Genomic DNA, 23,702 nt, shown 5'->3' with positions numbered 1-23,702 from the left:
CTCCCATCACTGAGGCCTATGCAGTGTTACTTCCTCAGAACAACAAAACCCCAGCCTCTCACCAATGAGACTTGGCACATATCTGCTTATTTGCCAGCCAATGCCTCTTCTGAGTTTTTTTTCCTAACTTAATCTGATTATTGTTCTGTTTTTCTTTTTTAATGTAAGCTCCAGAAAGGCAGGTGCATTGACGACTTTATTTGCACCACAGCACAAACCTACAACAGTGTTGGGAATATACCAAGTACTGAATAGATACTCGTGAAGTAAAACAAACAGCAACATGGAAGCAGCAAGACACAGATTGACCTTGGTGTGCTTTCTGTTCCAACCACTGGAAGTCACCTGGAACAAGGGTGAGATAGGAGGAAAGAAGGAAAAAGGAAGAGGACTGAAGGAAGGAGATGCCTGTTAGAAATCAATGGACTGATGCTATGTGTGAACAAAACACAATATAATCTGGAGAAATATTTATATGTTTGTTTGTTTATTGGGGGAGGCACATGCCACAGCATGCATGTAGAGGTCAGAGGACAATTTGTGGAAGACATGTGAGTCCAGAAAACTGAAGATGAGATTGGTGCCAGGAACCTGCTGAACATAGACAACATCTCTAAATGTTGATTTGTCTTTGTAACAGGCAAATGACCAAGAAATAACAACACATTATATGTACGAAACATCTACATCCCTCCCAAGGGTAGAAATTGGAAGTTAAAAGAAGGGTGTCAGGGCAGGGATGGTAATGTCATATAAAAGGTCTATGTGGCTATCCCTAAAATCCAGTTTTCTCCAGAACTGGCCATCAATTCTGAGTGCCATGTAAATACCCTGTACTTAATTCCAACTTTTGTTTACACTACCTAAATGTGCTTCTATTTTAAAGCCAAAGCAACTATATGAGATATTTAACAAGGAATTTGAAATCATGCCAGTGAAGAGCTAGAACAAGACATTTAAGTTTATGGACTGTGATGGTTGGCATTAATGATCAACTTGACACAACCTAGAATCACCTCAGACAATATGCCCATTAAATAATTATCTTCGTCATTTTAGTCCATGGGCATATCTGTGGGAGTTTGTCTTGATTGTTAATTGGTATAGAAAGACTTGGCCCATTCCCTAGGCAAGGGGTCCTGGTCTATGAAGAACAAGAGAAAGCCGGAAGCAGAAGCAAGGCAGCAACATGGGCATTTGTTTCTCTCTGCTTTAGATCATGGATGTGATGCTTTGAGTTCCGGCCTAGACTTTACCTCAGCGAAGGACTGTGACCTGCTATTGTAAAGCAAATAAACCCTTTCCTCTCCAAAGTTGCTTTGGTCAGGATGTTTTATCACTGAAACAGAAATGAAATTAGAGCTGCACGTACTGTAACTAGGACATGGACCTACTCCCAAGTGCTACAGAAAGAAACCACACAGAGAGCAGGAAAGAGAGAAGTTCTGTCATTTGGTGTCAGGTATGGATTCAAATCTTAAATTCACCATTTGTGAGTCAGAGTGACTAAATTCAAAAATAGTCTGTTTCATGAGCTGCCACTTGAAAATTCAACAAAATGGAAGATGTTAAAAACACAAAGCTTCACTAAGGGCTCATTCAGTAAATGTTAATTCACACCCTGTTTCCAAATAAGAATATGAGTTTAATGAAAGAATAAATCAAAGTCAACTACTCCAGCAATTGTCCGAAAATAGATGCCTAAGTCTGTCTTATTATAAATTCTGCAAGGCACACACACTAGGAATAGCTTTTATATTATTTTTAAAGTTGGCTATTGGGTTAGATACTGTCCCAGTGAAATAAGTATAATCCCAGGATGTGTGAATGTAAACTTAATGGAAACAGGATCTCTGTAGGTATAAAAGCTAAAGTTGTACTGTATTAAAATGGGCATTTAATCTAATAACTTACCAGTAGCTTTATGTGAGAGGGAAAAGGAGTTCATTTACAAAATCATACAGGCATAGACCAGAAGACAGTGTCATGACTGAAGCAGATTTAGAATAATGCAGTGGTAAGCCAGAGACATCAATTGTTGCAAGAAACTGGAAGAGTGCAGGGAGGACCCCCAATCCTAAGACTTCAGAGGTAGCAAGATCATGCAACATGCTGCTTTTAACCTCTAAAACCAAGAAGAAATAAATGTCTATTGTTTCAAGCCACTTAATTTGTGTGGTTATTTGCTATGACAGCCCCGAATGACACAAATACCTCTAATAATAAAAAACAAAAGGAAGCTATTTCTCTTGACATGTGAAAATTATAAAATTTCAAGTTTAGGTTTCCATAAACAAAGTTTTACTAGAACACGGCCATGAAAATCACATGACTTACAGAGAGGGCAAAACCAGCCACCTGGATCTAAAAACCAAGGCTTGACGATTCTTGGGCCTGTGCTTCAATGCCTAGAGCAGGAATGATCAACTTCCAAGGAGATTTGCTGAATACCAAGGAAATGTGGCCAAATAATTACTGACTAAGAAAAGTCAATGAACGAAAACCAAGGAGCTAGAGTTTTTTATCATGTGAAACAGCTTAAAGTTTTGAAATAAATCAAGATTTGTCAAAAGCATAGCAATAGATAAAGAAATTATCAATAATAGTCTGATGCCTCTGTGAAATAAATTATATTACACCAGTCTTCAGTTATGAGGAAACTAGGTGTAATGGAAAGAACAAAATTAATGATTTATTTGTATTATGTACAAATTAGGCAGAAAATAACTACTAGAAATCTACTGGAACTACTATCAAGTAGATGTCTGAACATGCATGTCATAATCTTAACATTCATTTGTATCAATCCTGTTAAGACAATTCAACTAAATACATCCAAAATAAATGTCATAATTTAATGGTATTTAAATAATTAATTTAATTTTCTAATATCTGTATCCAATTAGGTTCAGGAAAGTTTCAAGAGGGCCACCCAGTAATAAACACAAAATAAACTGTGTCTGCTGCCCTGTGAGTGATAACTTTTACGGCTACCTCGGTTTCAGATGTCAGAGTAATGACTTCCATACTCTGATTAAAATGCAAATTGAAACCACATGTTAGAGAAGGGAGGTCTTCAATGTCACTGTTTTCTTTTAAACATAATAAAACTGTAAAGGCCCACAATCATCTAAATGAATTCAGTCAATTTCAGGTATACAAAAAATAGAATTTTATATTCCAAACTATGACGAAGTATGCATTTATGCCATATATAAACATATATACACATATGATATATACACCATTGACTAGAGAGGGTGGTGGAAACTACATAACAGAATGAACATTTAAGAATAACAACTAGGGCCGGGCTGTGGTGGCGCACGCCTTTAATCCCAGCACTCAGGAGGCACAGCCAGGCGGATCCCTGTGAGTTCTAGGCCAGCCTAGTCTACAGAACAAGATCCAGGACAGACACCAAAACTACACAGAGAAACCCTGTCTCAAGAAAAAAAAAAAAAAGAGTAACAGCTAGAAAGTAAGTTTTAAGTCTCTTTTTTTTCACCCACAGATTTAAATGCTAATAGAACTAAAATCTTGAATCTATCATATTAAGATATATATAGTGATATTTTGGTTTTGTTCATTAGCATGTTTAACAAAACTTGAGCTGATAAGGTGGACCAATGGGTAAATGCTGCCACATCTGATGACCTAAGTTCAATTCTTGGGACCACATAGTAGAAAGATACAACTCACTCTGCAAGTTGCTTCCAACCTCCATATGCACACAGTGCCAGCATGTGTGCATATGCACACATACATACACACAAATATAAATAGATGAGATAAAAATTCTCAAATGCCAAACTCTATACCAATAAATTTAAAGTTGACAAGCTTTTAAGACTATGCCATAACTTTCCCTGAAATCTTCTCGATTGAGACTCAAGCATTTTCATAATGAATTAAAATACAGAAACTCTATTGAAAATGCTATGTGCATAAAACATACTTTATACTATAAAGCAAACATTTGAAAATAAAAGTAAACTTTTCTTATAAATAAGTATTCCCAGAAAATGAATCACAAATATTCTAGTCAAAAATATTTCTAAATTTAGTTATCTAAAGTCAACTAAATATAAAATATTACTAGAAAAATCATTCCAGTAGAATCACTACATTTAAATCATTGCACAGTTTGCAGACCTTCAAAGTAGCAGGTGCAATGTACAGCAGAAGTACAAAAGCAAAGGTGAGTACTAATACACTTTAAAGAGGCAGGCCACAGGCCGGAGGTAAAAAAGCTAAAAACTATAGATCTCAGGCTGCCTTGACAACGATGATCCTCCTGCCTCCACCTCCCTAGTACTGCAATTACAGGCATTCACCACCATGCTCAATCCATGTTTCTCTTTCCTTTTTTAAGACTTTCCTATTTTCAATTATGGGGTGGTGATGCGCACTAGTGCAGGTGCCCACAGAACCCCGAGCAGCGTTGTGAGACAGCTGACAGGGATGCTGGACATTTAACTCAGCCTCTATCTATAAGAGCGGCAATAGCTCTCGGCTGCTGAGCCATCTCTCCAGCACTCAAAACTCCTATTTCGTCATCTATTAACTTCAGTCATATACTGACTCCCTTGTATATAAAAGGATATTAACACAACTTAAAATGCTTCCATTAATATCCCTGGGATAATATCCCTGCTCTTTTCTGAGGGGGGTAGGGAGGAGCTGGGAGGAGTGGAGGGAGGGAAACCGCAGGCAGGATGTAATGTATGAGGGAAGAATTTCAAAAATGCTGCCATCTCACTGACACTTTTCTTTTCTTCCCAGCTCTGTTCTAAAATTTGTTATTCCATTTGTCTGTGTGTGTATGTGTGCGCACACACTCGCGTGCACACATGTACATGTACTTCCACATATATGTAGAGGTCAAAGAACAAAGTTTAGGAATCAGTTCTCTCCTTCCAACATGTGGGTTCGGGGGTGGGGGGGAAAACTCAAGTCATTAGGATTACCTGCAAATGCCTTTACCATCTGAGCCACTTCAGCAACCCAATTTCCCCAGCTTTTGTCTGATAAATGTCTGATAAATACACACACACACACACACACACACACACACACACACACACACTTATAAGAATATAGCCAAATGTGTATATAAGTATAAATATAAATATATAATGGCTTTATACTTACAGCTTGTTCTGAAGTTATAATTAAGCATTCTAAACTTTGTCCACTTGAATGATGCAAAAATTAAAAACTATTCGAAATTTAATATTTGAAGTTCTAGGTATATAAGGTTCAGAATCCATAAGCTCATATACCTGTACACTAGGTGTAGCAAACAGGAACTGTGAGTCACTGCAAAATGCTTTACACAAAGGCCTTCTCAGCTGTCGAGCAACCACTCGAAATCAACCACACGCTTTCGTATTTGGACCATCACCTTCCTACGCAGCTCTTTGCTTCTCTGGAGTTTTTCATTGCTTTTCTGTTTTCTGATTGTTTCCATAAACATTTTTTTATTACACCATTGCATTTCTCTATCCTTAATCATGGATTTTCAATCATGAAACAGACACTGGATCATGACCTTTCTGGATTCATTGAACTTGAAGCAGCTTGTCTCAGTATTTGGCACACAGCTAGCTATCTCTAAGATCCAGTCTTCTCTCTCTTTCCTGGAGGGTTAGGGGGTCCTTTCCATTTTGTTGGACTCTCAAATGAGTTTTTTGGTTTTGCTTTTTTTTTTTTCCAAGACAGACTAGATGACAAGTAAACTCCACTGTCTGAAAGTGCCCCTCTTTCATGCACATTAAGCATCAGTTTCCCTGCTCATAGAATTCCAGGTTAGAAACCATCTTCCTTCAGAACTACAGACATTGGTTTTCAAGACTTACTACTGCTAATTTGATTACATCTGTATTTTCTCTAGATGCTTCCAAAAAGTTTCCTATACCTTACAGTTCTAAAGCCCAACCTGAATGTGACAAATAAGTCTGTTTTTTCATTCATCTTGTTCAACATTCAATCTATTTTACAATGTGCAAAAAAAAATAAATAAATAAAGGCTTTCTTCATTCAGGGAAATTATACCCAATTATCTAATTACTATTCCCCCCCATCTTATTTTCTCTCTCCTAAACTCCAACTCATCAGTATACTCCATTTTCTCTTTTCCTAGCTTTCCATGTCTCACATCTCCACCTTCTGTTCTCCTTTTGTGACAATAACCTTAGCTCTATCTTCCTACCTCTTTGTCATAGCTTTTTTTAATCAATCATTTTTGTTTATTTCTAAGAACATCTTTTATTTCTGTAACTATTTTGTTTAATAACTGCTACTACTTTTCAAAATTATTTTTAAAAATTTATTGGAGGGGCTTTAGCCTATTTCTGAATTTTGTGTTTTTTCTAAGATCAAATGTTTATTCAACCTGAGCCTTCTGTTTTGTAGTGTTTAATTTCCTTCAAATGTCTCTTAATATTGACTTCGTATTGTTCACGGTGAAAACTAGAGCACTACACACAATCAGGTGAGCATGTGTGCATGAACATAAATGAATACGTAAAGAAAATGTCCTTTGCAGTTATGGGGTTAACTCTTCTCTGAAGAAAGGAAAACTGGAGTAAACATGAGCTGGGAATGGTGACTGGAGAAGTTTACTAAGGGAATGAAGAGAGAACAGATAAGCAAGCTGCCGATGGAGACTTTCCAATACTTAACACCCCTCAATACTTTCACTCTTGGATGAAGTTATCTTGCGCCATCCAACTCTTCCCTCCCATTCCTAAGGGGAATGACTCCACTCTTACAAATATATCCCATTAATTAATAGTCCTGATCTTTACTGAGCCCTAGACCGTCTCTTCAGAGTTCCAACAAGAACGCTTCCAAACCCTCTTATAGCAGCCACTCCAATGTACCTTATCCTTCCCTGGATTTCTATTTATAGTGAGATTATTTGCTAGGAGTCGAGCTTCATCAAAGTGTCGGGTCTCTTCCAGTAGTTTTAGACATGCTCTTTTTCACATGTTCATTGGGATTTAAAGGAATGGGGTAAAGGGCAAAGTAGTCAGTGATGGACCAGTACAGAACCTCCTTCCAAGCTTTACCTTTTAAAAAGACAAGCTTGTTGTCATGTGACATCTTTTCAGCATTATAACCTGCATCTGACATGCAGATGTATCTAACCACACATCACATCACTCTCTTTGATCAGTCTGTCATCCTTTGCTGGTCATATTCGTTTTCTTGCATATAGACAGCAAACCTCAATTTTATTCACAAGATAATTTCTGAAAAAAATAATGTTTTATTATTTTTATCAATAGCATAAGAGAAAGAATTTAAAGGGATTAAAAATATTTTATTATGCATTTCCAAATCCCTGTCATAAAAAAAATATCCTCAACTCCTCTATTCTGCCTCCACAGTAACATAAATAAAATTATTAAAAGCATCTAACTGTTAAATCTTGAAGAGTTGTTTAGTTACAATTATATAATAAATACCACTCAATATATTCATTTTTATTCAAAACCACTACAATCATATAAAAACAGAACACCAACTGTTTTTTAATTATTATATTATATGCCTATGCAAAGAGAGACAGGGCAGTTGGAGTGTTAAAACAAACATGTATTGAATATGTAAATTTAGTTCAATTACTTAGGTACTACAAAATCATATTAAAATATAAAGATGTGGGTCTCAACCTACTGATGTTTTCTGTCTTCATGGTATGTACTTCCCTAATACACAACTTTCCTAACAATACAGACAGTATTATCCATGCTGTGAAGACTTCACAGACTTGATTATGACCACCATACTTGTTGTATTTATTGTTTAAAAGCAAAGAGTGACTGCTAAGACTTGCCTGTGTTGCTTCATTGTCTTTGCATTCAGCACTATCCTGACATACTTTGCACAACTGAGAAACTAAGCAAGAAAAATGGGATGAGCAAGACTGCTGTCCACCACTAAGAGGTAAGAGCTAAAATTCTTTCACAGGAACACTCAAGTTGCAATGAAAAGAACTCAGAGTTCTCAGGGCAGCAAATCAGACGCAAGTAATTAGGTTACGTGGAAACTAAGAGGTATGAAAGTGGGAACAGAATTTTGGTCTCTGGGTCCACAGTAACTTGCCTTCCCCTTGCCCTTGTGGTCTGTCTCTTGGTCTGTACCAGGTTGCTGCTACATTTTCAAACACAGAAACATCTTTATTGTATTACTGTTGTTATTAATCATCTGCCAAGAAAAATCATTACAAATGGAAGGCAAGACTTGGATTATGTTGCCACTGCACATTTTTTTTTTTAGCAAACATGCATTCCTTTCCTTTTTACTTTACTCTTCTGTATTTCTTTTAACAGTCTCGGATAAATATATGATCAAATTTCGTGAAAAGGAATGCCTGTCTGCCTCCTGTAACTTTCAGGCAAATAATGGACATTACAGAGTAAAGGGGCTTTCATCAAATGACATTTTAAATTGAACTGGGTTTTTTCATCTTCTACTTTGTTAATCACTTTTGGAGATTAAAAAACATGGTCTGCCTTTGAGATCTATTCTAAGTGAACTACTACCTAGACTATACACCCAATATCCTTCAATTTTTCATTGTATAACTCACTTGTATAGCTCACTTTATTGAGTTAATTACAATGTATCTTCTGACAAAGTGCCAGAAACTCCAAAATCTAGGTATTACGGAATACATCTAAACAATTCTACAAATAGTCCATTTTCATTAAGCAATGTAATTAAGCATTATCATAAATTCTTACCATCTCCATGGATGCCTGCTAAGACATCCCAATAAATGCCACAAGATAATAAAGACAGAAAAAAAAAACCCTAATAGATTCTTCTTCTCACATGTCATTTAGCAAATGATGATATGCTCCGTGATTTGAGAAATCATCCCCATATAAAGTCCTAAAAAATATTAAACAAGTAATATAGTGTTTTAAGATATACATTTCTAGGGCCAGGCGGTTGGTGGTGGCGCACGCCTTTAATCCCAGCACTCGGGAGGCAGAGCCAGGAGAATCTCTGTGAGTTCAAGGCCAGCCTGGGCTACCAAGTGAGTTCCAAGAAAGACGCAAAGCTACACAGAGAAACCCTGTCTCGAAAAACCAAAAAAAAAAAAAAAAAAAAAAAAAAGATATACATTTCTAGATATTATAAAAAAAATAAGTTTTACCATTACCTGCAAATTCTTCTGAGGGGAGATTTTAGCATTATGATTTTTTTATTGAAGATTATAAAGATGATGTATTAAATTACAGAGTTTGTATCTCACAAAAAAAAGCACAAGAAATAATACATAAAAATACCATTCTTTACTTCTGTTTATAAAATATTAAATTAAATAATAGCTATGTCAAAATAGATAAATAAAAATTACAAAATCACTGAGGGCATATGATCAAGAGCTACAAAATAAGAAATTTACCAATTGAACAAATGAATATTAATTCTCTTTCCTTTGCTTTTAATCACATGACACGAATAGTTTAATCCCCAAATGTATCAGCAGTGCCTACCCTCTAGACTGCAATGGCATAAATGACTTAATATAGAGTGTAGACCATGCTTCTGTCCCATAGGACTCTCAATGGCTGGCATATTTGTGCTAAACTTTTTAAAAAGTCCGCCGCTGCATTCCAGAACTCCAGATATAACCTTAATTAAAGGCCAAAAATGAAACAATCAAGTTCTATACTACAACTGTTCTGTTAACAATTGCTTGCTTTCACCCATTTAAAGTCTCAAGCGTTAAAGAATCTTTATACAGAATAGAGTAACCTGTAACAACCACTAACCTAGTGTCAGTGAGTTTTCAGAACCTTATGCATGACCAGTAGAACCTGAGAAGCCACATACCCCACTTTGTGTAGTCATCTTCATCTATGTATGTGGTAAGAAAAGCGCAGTTTGGTCTATTTAACAAGGTAGTGGACATGTTAAATGAAAAAACATGGGAAGAGCATGTTATGCAATTATTAAACATTGGGTTATATTACCACAAACCATTCAGATCATTAACACAAAATTACAAAGAGAGAAGAAAAAAACCCCAAAGAATAAAAACAAATTTTTATAAAAACCCATTTTAAGTATCTTAAAGCTAAAATTTTTACTTTTTAAAAATCAAGGGAAAATGTACACCTTTCCTGAGTATTTTGTGGAATGTTTAGGGAATGTTTAGGGAGGGAAATAAAGAATTAAGGATAGCATTAGTCCTTGCTACTGAGAATCACTTGCTAGTGCTGGTCTACACACCTGCCAAACATGTATTGAGTAAATTATATCTAAAATTTTCATTAGCAATAACTTGTTTTATTCAGATTTAGTTAAAGAATACAGTGTTATAAAAGTGAATATCTAAGTTCAGGAAAATATATCTTCAGCATGTTCAAATCAGCAACTGTTTTGAAATATTGACCTCATATTATAAATATGATGCAATGCTAGCCACCTATACATTATTTCTTCTTTGGTGCATTTTGGAATTGAGAAAGAAAGAGAGAGAGAGAGAGAGAGAGAGAGAGAGAGAGAGAGAGAGAGAGAGAGAGAGAGAGAGAGAGACTGTGTGTGTCTGTGTCTGTGTGCATTAGTTATCCATATATACTTTAAAAGCAGTTAAAATTATTGTTCTGTGGATAAGCAAATGTACTTTCTCTTGTTTTCTTATTTCAGGGAATGAATGATTCACGACATCACACAAATCCTGAGACAGAACTGAAATTGCAATTCATCTTACTCCCAGCCATGCTCTTAAATGCTTTACTCTTTTCTGGTTGCTGTCATGTGCGCTGGAACACCTCCAGTTCTCCTTGAGGGACTTCTCCCCTGCTACAGCGGCACTATTTCTAGACAGCCATGAAGGACCAATGCAGAAGAACTGAATTCAGCCCATGCTCAGCCCATGCTATCTCAGCAAGAATGGGGGTGAATTTGCAGGTCTTTCTATGAGGCTACAGATCTGCCATGTGAGATAGAGTGTTTGCACAGCCTCTGTCCACACAAAACCTAGCTGAATAATTTGACAAGTGAACCCAGAGGAGGTGTCAGGAGAACACAAGGGCATTCTGTTGTTCACTCCAATAAGGAAATATTCTGTCAGTCAATAAAATTTATCCCAACATGGTTCCCTTCTTTATCTCATTACACAGAGAATTTAAAAGCCACCTGACATACAGTATAGTAGCAATGGCCAAATAAATTGCTTGGTATTTCAAATTATTCTAAAACTGTACTAGCAAAAGTTGACTATATTTTACTGCTAGAGCATGGAAAAACTCTACAACGCTGGAGAAATTTCTGTCACTGTAAAAATGAATTTTTAACAACTTTATAGCAGTTAGGAGAATAAACTCTACAATTAAGAGCACATTTAGATAAATTTTATACACACACACACACACACACACACACCCTGTTTGCTACACCCATGAAATGTTAATTTTCCTTTTAACCCTTTCCTAACATTTCCCATAACCCAACACCACAGGAAAAAGAAAACGTAGCTCCTCCCTCACTCCCAAGGTCCAGGTCAGAGGGTTCATGAGCTGTAGCAAGAAACCCCAATACCTCTAATGGAGGATTGTATCAGGGAATGTGAAATAGAGAAGTGAAACATTCATGTTCAGCAGCTAGCAAAAAGGGCTCTGTGTTTTCCTGTTCCTTAGAGGGCGTCCATGGAGACGAATTGGTCACAGGACACGGAGGGCTGCCCACAGTGATGAGGACCTGCAGCCCTTGTTCAGTGTCTTCTATAATGCTCTGATAGAAACCCAACACTGGCCATCTATAATGAACAGGAATTTACTGGCTCAATGTTCTAGTGCTGGAAAGCTCTGCAACACATGGAAACCACTACAGAAAACCACAACCACTCAAAATGCGGAGTTGTAGAGCACCATGCTCCAAGGATACCTCTACAAAACACTGCCACATCTCAGGCTCGGGGAACATTGAAGAAGAGGGAGCAGAAAGATTATTATAAGAGCCAGAGGATCCAGGAGTGAGTCTGTGTCTCCCTGGAATGTCAGAAGCTACACATATAAAGTATCACCAACATAACTGCCTAATCTGCCTGAACAAGGACAACAAGAACAGACATTCCAGAGAAATGCCCACGAAGCCTCACTGATGAGCTGTAAGCAGAAGAGGTGGCCTTCCCCGGGGAAGAGCACACCAATTGGTTGTCCAGTGCCAAACAGTCAGCCCTGAAAACATACATACAATGATCATTACATGCACTGATCAGGTTATATTTACCAATATCTATGTATATACACATGCATATATGCATGCAATAACAACTAGTGGGCAAAGAGAGAGACCATGTATTTGAAAGAGAGCAAGGAGGGGCACATGGGCTGGTTTGAAGGGAGGAAAGGGAAGGGAGAAATGTATGGAAATTATACTGCCAAAAATAAAAAACTACTGCCACTGGAAAGGACCTTCTTGGAACCTCATAATATAGCAGAAGACATCACAGAGCACACACAGCAGAAGGGAGACAGAGAAGCACACAGGGAGCAAATCCACACCCACCAGCCCAATCCTTCAATAAGGCCCTCACTTACTGCTGACCTAAAATACCTTAACAGTGCTGTGGATGCAATTCAGTGTCCATGTGAGTTCTGGAAGGACAAACATCCCAACCTGACATGCTCTTTAACCTGTCAACAAAGACTGTTTCTCCATTTGTTTTTTCTTTGGGGGGGGGTCAGTTTGTTTGCGTTGGGGTTTTTGTCTTTCCTTTCTGACCTCCTGTACTATTTTCTTTGTTGTTTTTACTTATATCCCATATACAATTCTTCTTTACATCAGCTTCTTTTAGATTCATTTATTTCATATTAATGAGCTTCCTTACATTTGATTTTTTTCATTTCATATGCATCCTTACTACCTCCCCATGCCAAGCAGTAAGCAAAGATACACAAAGACTAGGTGTGATAACAATGCATGCCCAAAAGAAAAATAGCACCTTTTTTGAATGAAGGTCCAGCTGACCCTGTAGTAAACTGCCAAACCAATCAGAATAGGTCCTCTACTGGCCTCAGATTTCAATCTCTACCCATAAAGTTCCTAGAATGAAGAAATTATCCAAGCAGCCACACAGGACAAGAAGCAGAGAACAAAATTATCTCCCAAAGTCATAATCTCCCTAGAAAACAAAACAATGTTTGTTCACATTCCAAGACATTTTATCCTCTCACTAGAAAACATGATCTAAAAATGCCTACCTTCTTAGCCTTTATCCATTCACACCCAGAGAACTTTTCATAAGTACTTGCTCTCAAGCTATAGTCATAATTATTTATTGAATTACCACCAAGCTTGATGAGTTGTGTTTGATACTAAGCTCCCACATGATGGAATGTGAGAACTGACTTTCAAAAGTTGTTCTTTTACTTATACATGTACATCACTGGATGGGCAAATGCACACACAAACACACACATACACACGCACATATACACACACACAAAATTTTTAAAATATTAAGAATAATATGAAAAGAGTATGAGTTAGAGAAGTGAAGGGAAATTTCTTTAACTATAGTAGCAGATGATACCAGACTGAGATGTAAATCAGTCACAAAAAAATCTGGAGTAACAGATTTCCAAATCAAAAGATAAATGAATGTAAGGAGTTAACAGACCTTGAATATTAACAGAAAGGGGGTGGGAAACAAAGGAAAAGGAGCCACAGGAAGGTATCTGAGTTTGGCAAGAGCAGCATGGCATTCTAAATTTCAAGTATAGCATCAACATGCTCCAAACCATTTCTAAACATGCAGCTGCTATGTAGACAACAGAATGCAGGGACTGTCAGGACGCCATGCTACTGGATGCTCAGGAGAGATGAGAGATCTTACACTATGGTTACAACTATGCTAGAAGGAAGATGATAAAGTCCAGAACAGATGTAAGTAGAGTATGACGACTTCCTGGTGGATTGGACCAGGAGTATAAAGGGAAACAAAGTGTTAAAATTCTTGAGTTTCTGGTTTAAACCACTAGATGAATGTTTGATGCATATGGCACAAAAGGTGAGGCTCGAGGGAGTAATTTGAGATAATGTTTATCATTGTATTTCTTTTGGGCTCATCTATCAAGTTTCTCCAACTATTTCACAATCTTTCTTGTATTTCTTTCTTAGCCTTATATGCCCAGCACAGCTGAAAATGAATATTTGTTAAATTTAATTACTGAAGTGGTCTTATAATAAAACTTGAATCAACATTTGCAAACCTTATGTTTAAAATATTAAATACAGATGCTCTATTCAAAGACACTGTGTGCTTAACATTGAAAAGTGAATGCTATAGGAGTCTACATATATATATATATATATGTATATATATATATATACATGCTTATAATTTTAAAATGAACACACTATTAAATGATTGGTGGCATAAATGAAATTGTAAAACAAAGGTTCCTTTTGGAAGTCATTCAGAATCATCATATGCTAACCAGGTGTGGTAAGAGATGTCAAGTCTTACTTTAAACAGCCTTCTCTACAGGTCCTTTTGGAAACTTTAAACTTTCATGTCTGAAATACTTTTTCTTAGAATTAAGCTAAAAATAAAATAAGACTTGACATCTTTTACAACACCTGATGCATATGGTGATCTTGACAGACTAGAAACCTTAGTCATTGGCACAACCAACATAATAAAACTCATGTGAATGCAAGCATAGCTTATGTGTTCTAAATCAGTGTGGCAAAGCAGAATCTTAGCAGCTGGCACTCATGTGGATAACTGCTTTTGGCATCAGAAAATTTTCCATCATTTCAATGCTGTTCTTTTGGGAAAAAGCCAGAGAAAATATTTGATTATTTATTTTATAATTTTTAATATGCCTTTTATTAATCTGACCTTTGACAAATAATACACTGTCAATTTGGAAATCTAGAAAGCAGTATTTCTAAGTACACATTTCCACTCTAAAATATTTTAAACAGATTAGAATTAAATAAATATTAGTTCTACTGCTATAAGTCTATTTTTTAATACTTATTATTAAAGCTACACAAATCTGTATTTTAACAACGAAAACTTACAGTGACAAATATCATCAGTATTGAGATTAGCTACAAAGGAGCTCAGAGGAGAACATCTCTCCAATGCAAACCTCAGGAGAGCCAACCCTGTGTACAAAGAAGACATCAGCGGCGATATCCCCAGGTAGAGTTCACACTTCCTACCTATTGCCTACAGCGCCACCTCAACCACAACATTCAACATGTAGACTCAATTACATAGTACAAGCATTCTCATGACATGGTCAAGTCATCACACTAGTGCATTGAATTTTGTGGTTCTGTGGACTGGCTAAAATAGTAACTGATTTAATTTGGCAATCCCAACTTAGAGCATCTAACATATGGTAAATGCTCAATATATTTTTCATCCTTCCTACCTTACCCCAACCTTTAGTCACAACTTGGTGACACTCGGGAAGGTAAAAATGAAATCCCAAGGCCAACAATAACATGTCTCTGTGGCACAAGTGTCTTCAAGGCCTCCTCCTTCTCCAAAGCTCAAAATGAAGTGTTCATACTCAGTTTCATCTGAGCCCCACAACCACCAACTTTCAGTATTTATAATCTTTTAATCAAAATATCATACTAACAGAAGTCAAATACAGCAAATTTTGAAATAAGTCCCTTCTGAAAATTATTTCTTTTGATGAACACTTCATCTAACAAATCCATTCAGCAACTTACAGCACAAAGTACTCACCAGGCACTTCTCCAATCACAGTGCAGCAACGCCCAAACCTTACATGAGCTTAAATGCCCAGAAAGGAAGACAACAAAACAGGAAGGGGGAAACATCAAATGCTCATAAATTCCACAGGAGAAAAATAAAATGCATGTGCTAGGTTGTGCACATGTGGGGGGGGGGGCTGCTAGTCTATGTGGACTAGGTATGTGAGCCCTCACAATGGTGACATTTCATCAGTCTCAAAGAAGTGAAGCAGCAAGATATGCAGATACTGGAGACCAAGAAGAGCTGACACCAAGTCCCCACAGAGGATGTAGCTTGTCGTGCTTCACCAGAGGGGGCATGAACGAAGCAGAAAAGAGAGGAGGAAGGTAAGAAGGGCAAAGAGGCATAAGATCCTTCTAAGTCTTAAGGGAAAACTTCCACAATCTATTCAAAGTAACATTTTTTTTCATAAAATCTGCAAAACTAACCACTAGATATTAATTACATCACTACCAAATTACATTCTGATTTATATGTCACATTTCACTTTTTGTAAACAACACAGACATTTTGGGACCCATCTTACTGCTGGTTGAGTTTAGTATATATATTTACTTTGAGTTTATCAAAACGCATTCATTCATTCATTTTCCAGTTGCTTCTAGTTACAGACAATTGATTGCTAGTGGTCCATGAAAGTGTGCTTTCCATCAACGCTACTATTCACCATTCTAACTTACCCCATTGTAAAACATGAGAAAGGCTCAGAAGCCATAGTAACACATAAAAATGTCCACGGATGCCATGTCCTGAAAAGGTGCAGGCAAGTTCTTCCTAACAGCAGACATTTAAAGTGGTAAGGAGAGAGCCAGGTGTTGATCTAGACCTAGCTTAGATACAAGTTTTCTCTTGTCAAGAAAATGGGGTGAAGACAACCACAATTACTGTAAATGTATCAACATCAAAATGTTATGAAGTCTTTATTCCAAATGGAAATTGTATAACCAGGTATGTTTAGAATTTGCCTTTTTTAATTTTTTATTTATTTGTTTGTTTGTTTGTTTATTTTGAGACAGGGTTTCTCTGTGTAGCTTTGCGCCTTTCCTGGAACTCACTTAGCCAGACCAGGCTGGCCTCGAACTCAGAGAGATCCGCCTGCCTCTGCCTCCCGAGTACTGGGATTAAAGGCATGCGCCACCACCGCCCAGAGAATTTCTGTCTTTAATTTGAAACACAGTAAACCTGCACATTCAATTGCAATTTTAACTATTCCAACTACCTATAATTTCAAATATATATTTATGACCAAAAACGCAAAAGGAAAGACTGAATATGTTATTTTTTCTAGTCATAAAAAAGTCCTATTATAAAATCATCACATGAAGAACTGAAAAATGTATAAACAATGAACAATGGAAAAAGTAGTATGGCCAGGTGTGGTGCATGCCAAGAACCACAGCATTTGGATGCCTAAGGCAGAAGGATTAAGGATTCAGGGCCAGCTTGGAATACACAGCATCCTTCAGGCCAGCTTGGACTACACAGCAAGCCCCTACTGAAGATGGGGAGAGAAAGAAGAAATATATTGACTGATTTTACGTGTTTTTCTAGATTTTATTATATCTGATACATATCTTTTTAAAGTTACAAAACCATCATTCAAAGTGAATGCTAAAATGGACCAAGCAGCATATTAAAAACAATAACCTAGGTTCCAGTTCCCAATATGCACACACAGGTAAACAGATCAATTAAACCGAGGCAAAGATAATGAAATACAATCAGGAGTCAGCTGAGATGAGAAAGTAGAAAAAGACTGAAAAGTGAATAAGAAAACATGGAGAAGAAAATGTGGCTTGAATACTGAGACCAAGGAAAAGCAGTTTTTAACTAAAAAAGCAAAGTAAGTCCTGATTTCAAAGCACCAACAACCTTGCCAGGATAAATTCTTCAAAAGAAAATCTTAAAAACTGAGGGAAAAAGAGATTACCTTAAATAGTAAAGCCAGACTGACAACAGACTCCAAAAGGTGTCTGCACAGAACAAAAACAGAATTATTATTTTTAGGTCACTGCCAGCTTAGAATTCTGTATCTAGCAAATTATTGTGAATTCAGCATATACTTCTCAAATTCTACTCAAGTCAGACTCTGCCTAGGTGGTTATAAGACAATGAGACATAAAACAGGAAAAGCACCTAACTGGACAGAGCTTACAGAGTAGAAGAAGTCTTTGTTCAAAAAGACTAAAGACAAAACATTAATCCTTTAATTGGTCTCCGCTCTCCTGGTATCCTGGAACTTCTTTTTCATTGCAATTAGAAGAGCTTAGAACACTGGAGTTCCTACAGTAGATATTTTTAATAACTTAGCCAACTTCAGACCCTAGGCTTTGTTGACATATGACATCTGTCACATCCCATGGACCTTGCAGGTAGGTCTCTCTATACATGGGCAGATATGGGTAGAATGACACAAAAAGGATGAGACACACACACACACACACACACACACACACACACACACACACACACACACACACCAGTTTGGCGCCAATCTTACTGTAGCCCTCATGGCACAGTTTACATTTCAGTCTTTTGCATTCATTATTATTTCACTGGAACTCCTTCGCTAAACAGTAGACGTTCGTAAACTAGTGGCATCCAGCACAGTCAGCTCAAATACAGTAGCATGGTGCTGAACTGTTTCATCACTGAAATGAACTTGAACGTGTGATGGACTGTTAGCACAACTGGATTTGAGTCATTTAGGAGGCGTATGTCTGAGTGCGTATGCGAAGATGTTTCCAGAGAAATTTAACTGAGGAAGGCAAATCTTTGTATGTTGGGAGTCACAAATTCAATCAAAATGAGGAAGGTAAAAAGCAAGCTGAATACCAAAACCCATCTCGCTCTGATTCCTGACAGTAAACGCCATGTAGACAGAGCAGCTGCCCAGCATTGCTACCATCATGCCCTCCCCAGTGTAACGGACTGTGTGCCCTCAAACCAAGAGCCAGAAGAAACCACTCCTTCCTGAAGAGGCTTTTACCAGGTACTGGCAAGAAAGGTAACAGAAAACACAACTTGAAATGGATGGCCTTGTTACACAACTCAGGAGCTTATCTCCAGAAAAATTATGTATTCTCAGTGAAACTATACCTAATGGTGTCTATCAACTATTAACTATTAAAAATGCTTTTAAAAGGTGAACTGGTGAAGATGGCAGCAACATCTGGATTATATGTGGGCTATAATCCAGACCACATGACACTGATTTCATTCTTTGGGAATTTAGATGACTATCTTAATACACTTGCGTTTAAAGATTAGTAGTGCTACTATTTTAATATTAAAGATTTATCATGACAACTAATCCTTAAATCATTTCTCCTATTAAAAACAACAGCATGGGCAAAATACAAAATAAACGGGGTGAGAGAGCTGAATATACAGGTGCCATCATGTAACCCAACAAAGATCTAAAGTTAGAACAGAAGAGTTGCAAAGGGCATATGGCAATGAGTTAATTCCCTTCTCCAATAAGTGAAAGTCTCCTTGACAGACATGGACCAGATGATATTAAGCTCTCCCAGCCATTCAACACTAGCCTCTGAAATATACAGGAAACAGTTTCAGAGTCAAGGTTTTCCTTCTTCCATTAAAAAAAAAAAAAAACAAACTTTACTTACCAAGTTGGCCATATAAATTGTGAGCAGCCCTCTCCTGTAAATAATTTTAAAAAAAGAAAGATTAAGCTGTGATCTGATTTTATAATCACTTTATCAGTATCAAAAAATCTACCAGGGGTCCAAAAATATACTAATACAAATATATTAGAAAATAGGCAGATTGTGTTGAACTATCCTTTCAATGTGCTGAGTTGAACCTATATTGATTCTTTAGTAGTTCTAGTAATATAATAAATAATAAGATTCTACTTCTTTGTCATTAAATATTTTAAAGTAATATTGCTTTGTTGTTATTAGAAAACCCACTAAAATCTTTATTGTATGTCAGAGATTTTTTTTTTTTTTCTTTTTGAGATGGAGTCTCACTATATTGGCCAGGCTGATCCCAAATGTTTGGATTGAAGCAACCCTGAAGAGCAGCTAGTACTTCAGACAGGAGTTACTATAGCCTGATTGTGCTAGAGCAGTGGTTCTCAACCCCCTTCGGGGGTCAAATGATCCTTCCACAGTAGTCACATATCAGCTATCTCCTGCATATCAGATATTTACCTGATGATTCATAACTAACAAAATTACAGTTAAGAACTAGCAACAAAATAATTTTAACAATTGGGGGTCACCATAACATGAGGAACTGTATCAAAGGGTGGTAGCATTAGGAAGGTTAAGAAACACTGTGCTAGATGATCCAAAATTCAGTAAGAAGAAATTCTTAAAAATTTACCTTGCCAAAAAGTCAAGGCCAGAACAATTCTGACTAAATGCAATTTTATCAAAGTATCAGATTATCTTTTGATTTTGTACAAAGGCAATTGTTCAATTTGTACATAAACAATAATAATCAATTTGTAACTGATTACAAATTCTACTAAATCACCTGGATCTTTATCACATTATTAAGTAAGCAGTCATGAGCAAAGGAACTTTCTTTTGCCAAAAGGTGAAAGTTCTCTAAATACAGCTACAGAAAAAGAAATGTTTTTACCAAACATACTTAACAAGACCTCAGGTACAATCTCAAAGATAATGACAGCTTTTAGATGACTTATTTAACTTTTAGTGCATTTGAGAAAAGGGTTCATGCAAAATAAGGAAGAGTTCAGGGACAGAGCACAAACAATAAATCAAAACTTCAAAACCTTGCTCAGATCTGAATAACAAGCACTTTTAGGACCCAAAGGAAATGTACTTGATATATTAAACAAGTTGCTAGTATCCAATCACCCTCATGTAAATATCATGCCAGATCTACATATCAATATTATGCATGCAACTGTCTTGATGTCATTATTATATACATTCTTGACTGTTCATTATTTAAAATAACTAAAACTCTTAATATTTCCAAAACTACACTGAGAGAGTAACTTAAAACTGCTGAAATGAATTTAGGAAAAGAGTTCTAGTTAACTTTCATTCCCTTGTATTTTATCATTAAAATGAAGAAATAGAATTACTTATATGGAGTCAAAAGATTTCCTGTGTCCTGGCCTGCCAGCAGTTGGGACAAATCTCTCCCACTCACGTCCCCCAAGTAAACACAGAGAGGCTTCATATAACTGCATGGCCATGGCTCAAGCCTTTTGCTAGCTAGTTTTTATATCTTAAATTGGCCCATAACTATTAATGTATATATTGCCACATGTTCCATGGCTTTACCTGCATAACATTACATGTTGCTCCTTGAGCAGCTGGCTGGCATCTCCTGACTCAGCCTTCCTCTTCCTAGAATTCTCTTTGTTTCTTATTCCACCTCTACTTCCTGCCTGGCTACTGGCCAATGAGCATTGTATTAAACCAGTGTACAAAAGCCTTATCCCACATCACTTAAATGCTCACATTTTTTAAACATAAAATTGTCTAAAGAAAATAAATTATCCACTCATATCTTGGCAGTAATCAACAACTATCTAATTGGACCTAAGTCTTGAAGGCACAGGAGGGAAGGCTGCCTGTCATTAGAAACCGAGCCAACTACCCAGGGCTGGCAAGGCCATGGATCTTAGAGGAGAACCTATTACTGCCGCTTAACTAAACCAGCATAATTCCTAACTGCACTACAAATACTCTCATAACCACAGATTATGTAGCTCTCACCCCTCACCAAAGAAGCTCCTCTTTGCAATAGATGGAGACCATTACAGAAAAATGGTCAAAATGTTGAGAGCCACTGACTGTGTGGTACCAAGGCCCAAATGTTACATTTACAACACAACTCCTGTCCTAAAGCTCAGGGAATATCGTGGGAGAAGGGGCAGAAAGACTGTAAAGGCCAGAGAAACAGGAAAGCTACTATAAATGACAGACATACTTCACCCATGATAATCCAACAATATGGCAGCGTGAATAAGACCCAGGCAAGGCCAACACCAATAGACACAGTGATATGGAAGGAGGAACTCACAGGGCTTCATCCCTAGACAAAGAACTACAGACAACTAAGAACTGCTGGCAGAGGGAGAATCAGTCTTCCCCAGGAATGGGCCCCTAATTGGTTAGCCAATACCAAGTCATCAACCTTAAAATTACATACATACAAGCAATGCTAAACAAATTCAGCAAGTTGTATTTCTATAATACGCATACATATACACACATGAGTATGTGTATATGTATATATAAATCACAGGTGGGTCAGAGAGATGGTTCAGCAGGTAAAAGTGCTTGGCACCAATCCTGACAACGTTGAGTTCAGTCCCTCAGAGTAGGAGAGAACTTACCCTTGAAAGCTCTCCTCTAACCTCAATGCATGAGCATGTGTGTGCAAACACATTCACATACAATCTTTAAAGTTTTAAGACATGGTAAGATCTATAAGGTTGCTTTTTTTAAAGTTGACAAGTATACATTTACAGAAAGTTAATCCCCTGGCTTTAAACAGATATGTACATAAAATTTGAACAAACTTAAAATATAGACCCTTAGCTCATAAGAGGACCTCTAGGAAACCCCCCTATGCTTCTCCCTTACCCAATGGCTTTTTAGAAATTATTAATTTGTGCCATCCAATAACAAGCCTGAAGTTAGGTGATTTACGCATTAAGATGAAAAATAAAGGAAATTTTCAGTTTCTACTCTGAAATCTGTCTCTCCCAAATTAGGGCCCTATGCTTTCTTATTCTCTTCTGGCTGGCATGCCAGAGTAAAGAGGGAAGAGCCTGCAATGGGCTAAGAAGTTAAGATATGCTCAGGTAGAAGGCATGCAGGCCATCTGCCCTGAGTAAAAATGAAACAGAGGCCTACAGATGCCAGGGAAACCCCAGTTCCCACACCTCAGGAACATATTGACTGGACAAGGTCCAAGCCCTCCCAGAGGCTCTGCTCTGGCCACCTCCTGTTTCTTTGGTATTATCAGAAGACAAGATCAGTTCCTGGGCACCAAGGACAAGGGACTTCCTATGAGTACTGAAAGTACAACTTTAAATTTTCCCTTTTTAAAACACTTAAAAATTAAGAAGTCCAACTCCCTCCTGTGCTGAACCCAACCCTTTTGACTCCTGACATTGATTTGAGGAAGAGAAGGGCTGTCAACCCTAGAAGGTTGCCTCACTTTCTTCCGACATTTCTGTTCTCTCTGGAATGCTGTGCTGTCGAGCTTGGGAGGTGCAGTGGCCCTTGGGCCACAATGAGTAGCTGCAAAGAAGTTCCCACGGGACATCTGGGTGGGGGTACTTGAAAGATCCAGCTCAAGTAACCCTGTAGTCAGCAGGAGGGAACCCTGGAGTGGCCCTCTGCCAACCACTGGTACCTGGTCCTCAAGAGCCAACTGAAATGTGATATGGAACTCTGTAGATATCCAGGAGATTCCCCCATGCTGGAATCCTGCCCACTCTGTGATGTCACAGATCTTTCCATTCATCAGTATAGTGTCACTGATCATGAGGCCCAACATGCTTGAATCTGCCCAAGTCTCCCTCCTCTGCTGGATGGATGTAGCCTATTACACTCAGCACAGTATCTGGTTCTCTTAGGTTCATGGTCATCTCAAATCTCTAACACTTCCCTTTACATCGGCTACACATCACAATATCCATTGCCTCCTTGAGTGTCGGAGCCCACTAGGTTTCCTAGTGGCTGTACCCAGCAGGACTGTATAAGAGGTTGATTGGACCACGAACCTGGGTACCAGGTGTTTGTAAGGGTCTAACTAGCAAGAGGGAGGTCTTTTGCTCCACCCCTTGGCATGGTTATTAATAGACCTTTGGAATAAAGTTCTGGGCCATTGGATAAAGACCCAGGCCTACCTGAGTTTATCCTGTGCTGTGGTATGTTCTGTATTCTGTGAATGTGTTGCTCTG

General features: G+C 37.5%; 1 protein-coding gene across 2 annotated transcripts in view; it reads right to left on the bottom strand.

Moving 5' to 3' along the window:
• Positions 1 to 23,702, bottom strand: part of Tmem135 (transmembrane protein 135) — a 200,616-nt gene that overhangs the window by 134,442 nt on the left and 42,472 nt on the right. For both annotated transcript variants that reach the window (XM_028894961.2, XM_028894962.2), the window contains exon 4: positions 19,405 to 19,438. In XM_028894961.2, the coding sequence (XP_028750794.1) occupies positions 19,405 to 19,438 (34 nt within the window). The remainder of the gene's footprint in view (positions 1 to 19,404; positions 19,439 to 23,702) is intronic.

This window comes from Peromyscus leucopus, chromosome 1 (genome assembly GCF_004664715.2).
Source record: "Peromyscus leucopus breed LL Stock chromosome 1, UCI_PerLeu_2.1, whole genome shotgun sequence".
Taxonomy (NCBI): domain Eukaryota; kingdom Metazoa; phylum Chordata; class Mammalia; order Rodentia; family Cricetidae; genus Peromyscus; species Peromyscus leucopus.
Note: the sequence above shows the minus strand (reverse complement) of the source record. Positions and strands in the feature narration are given on the sequence as shown.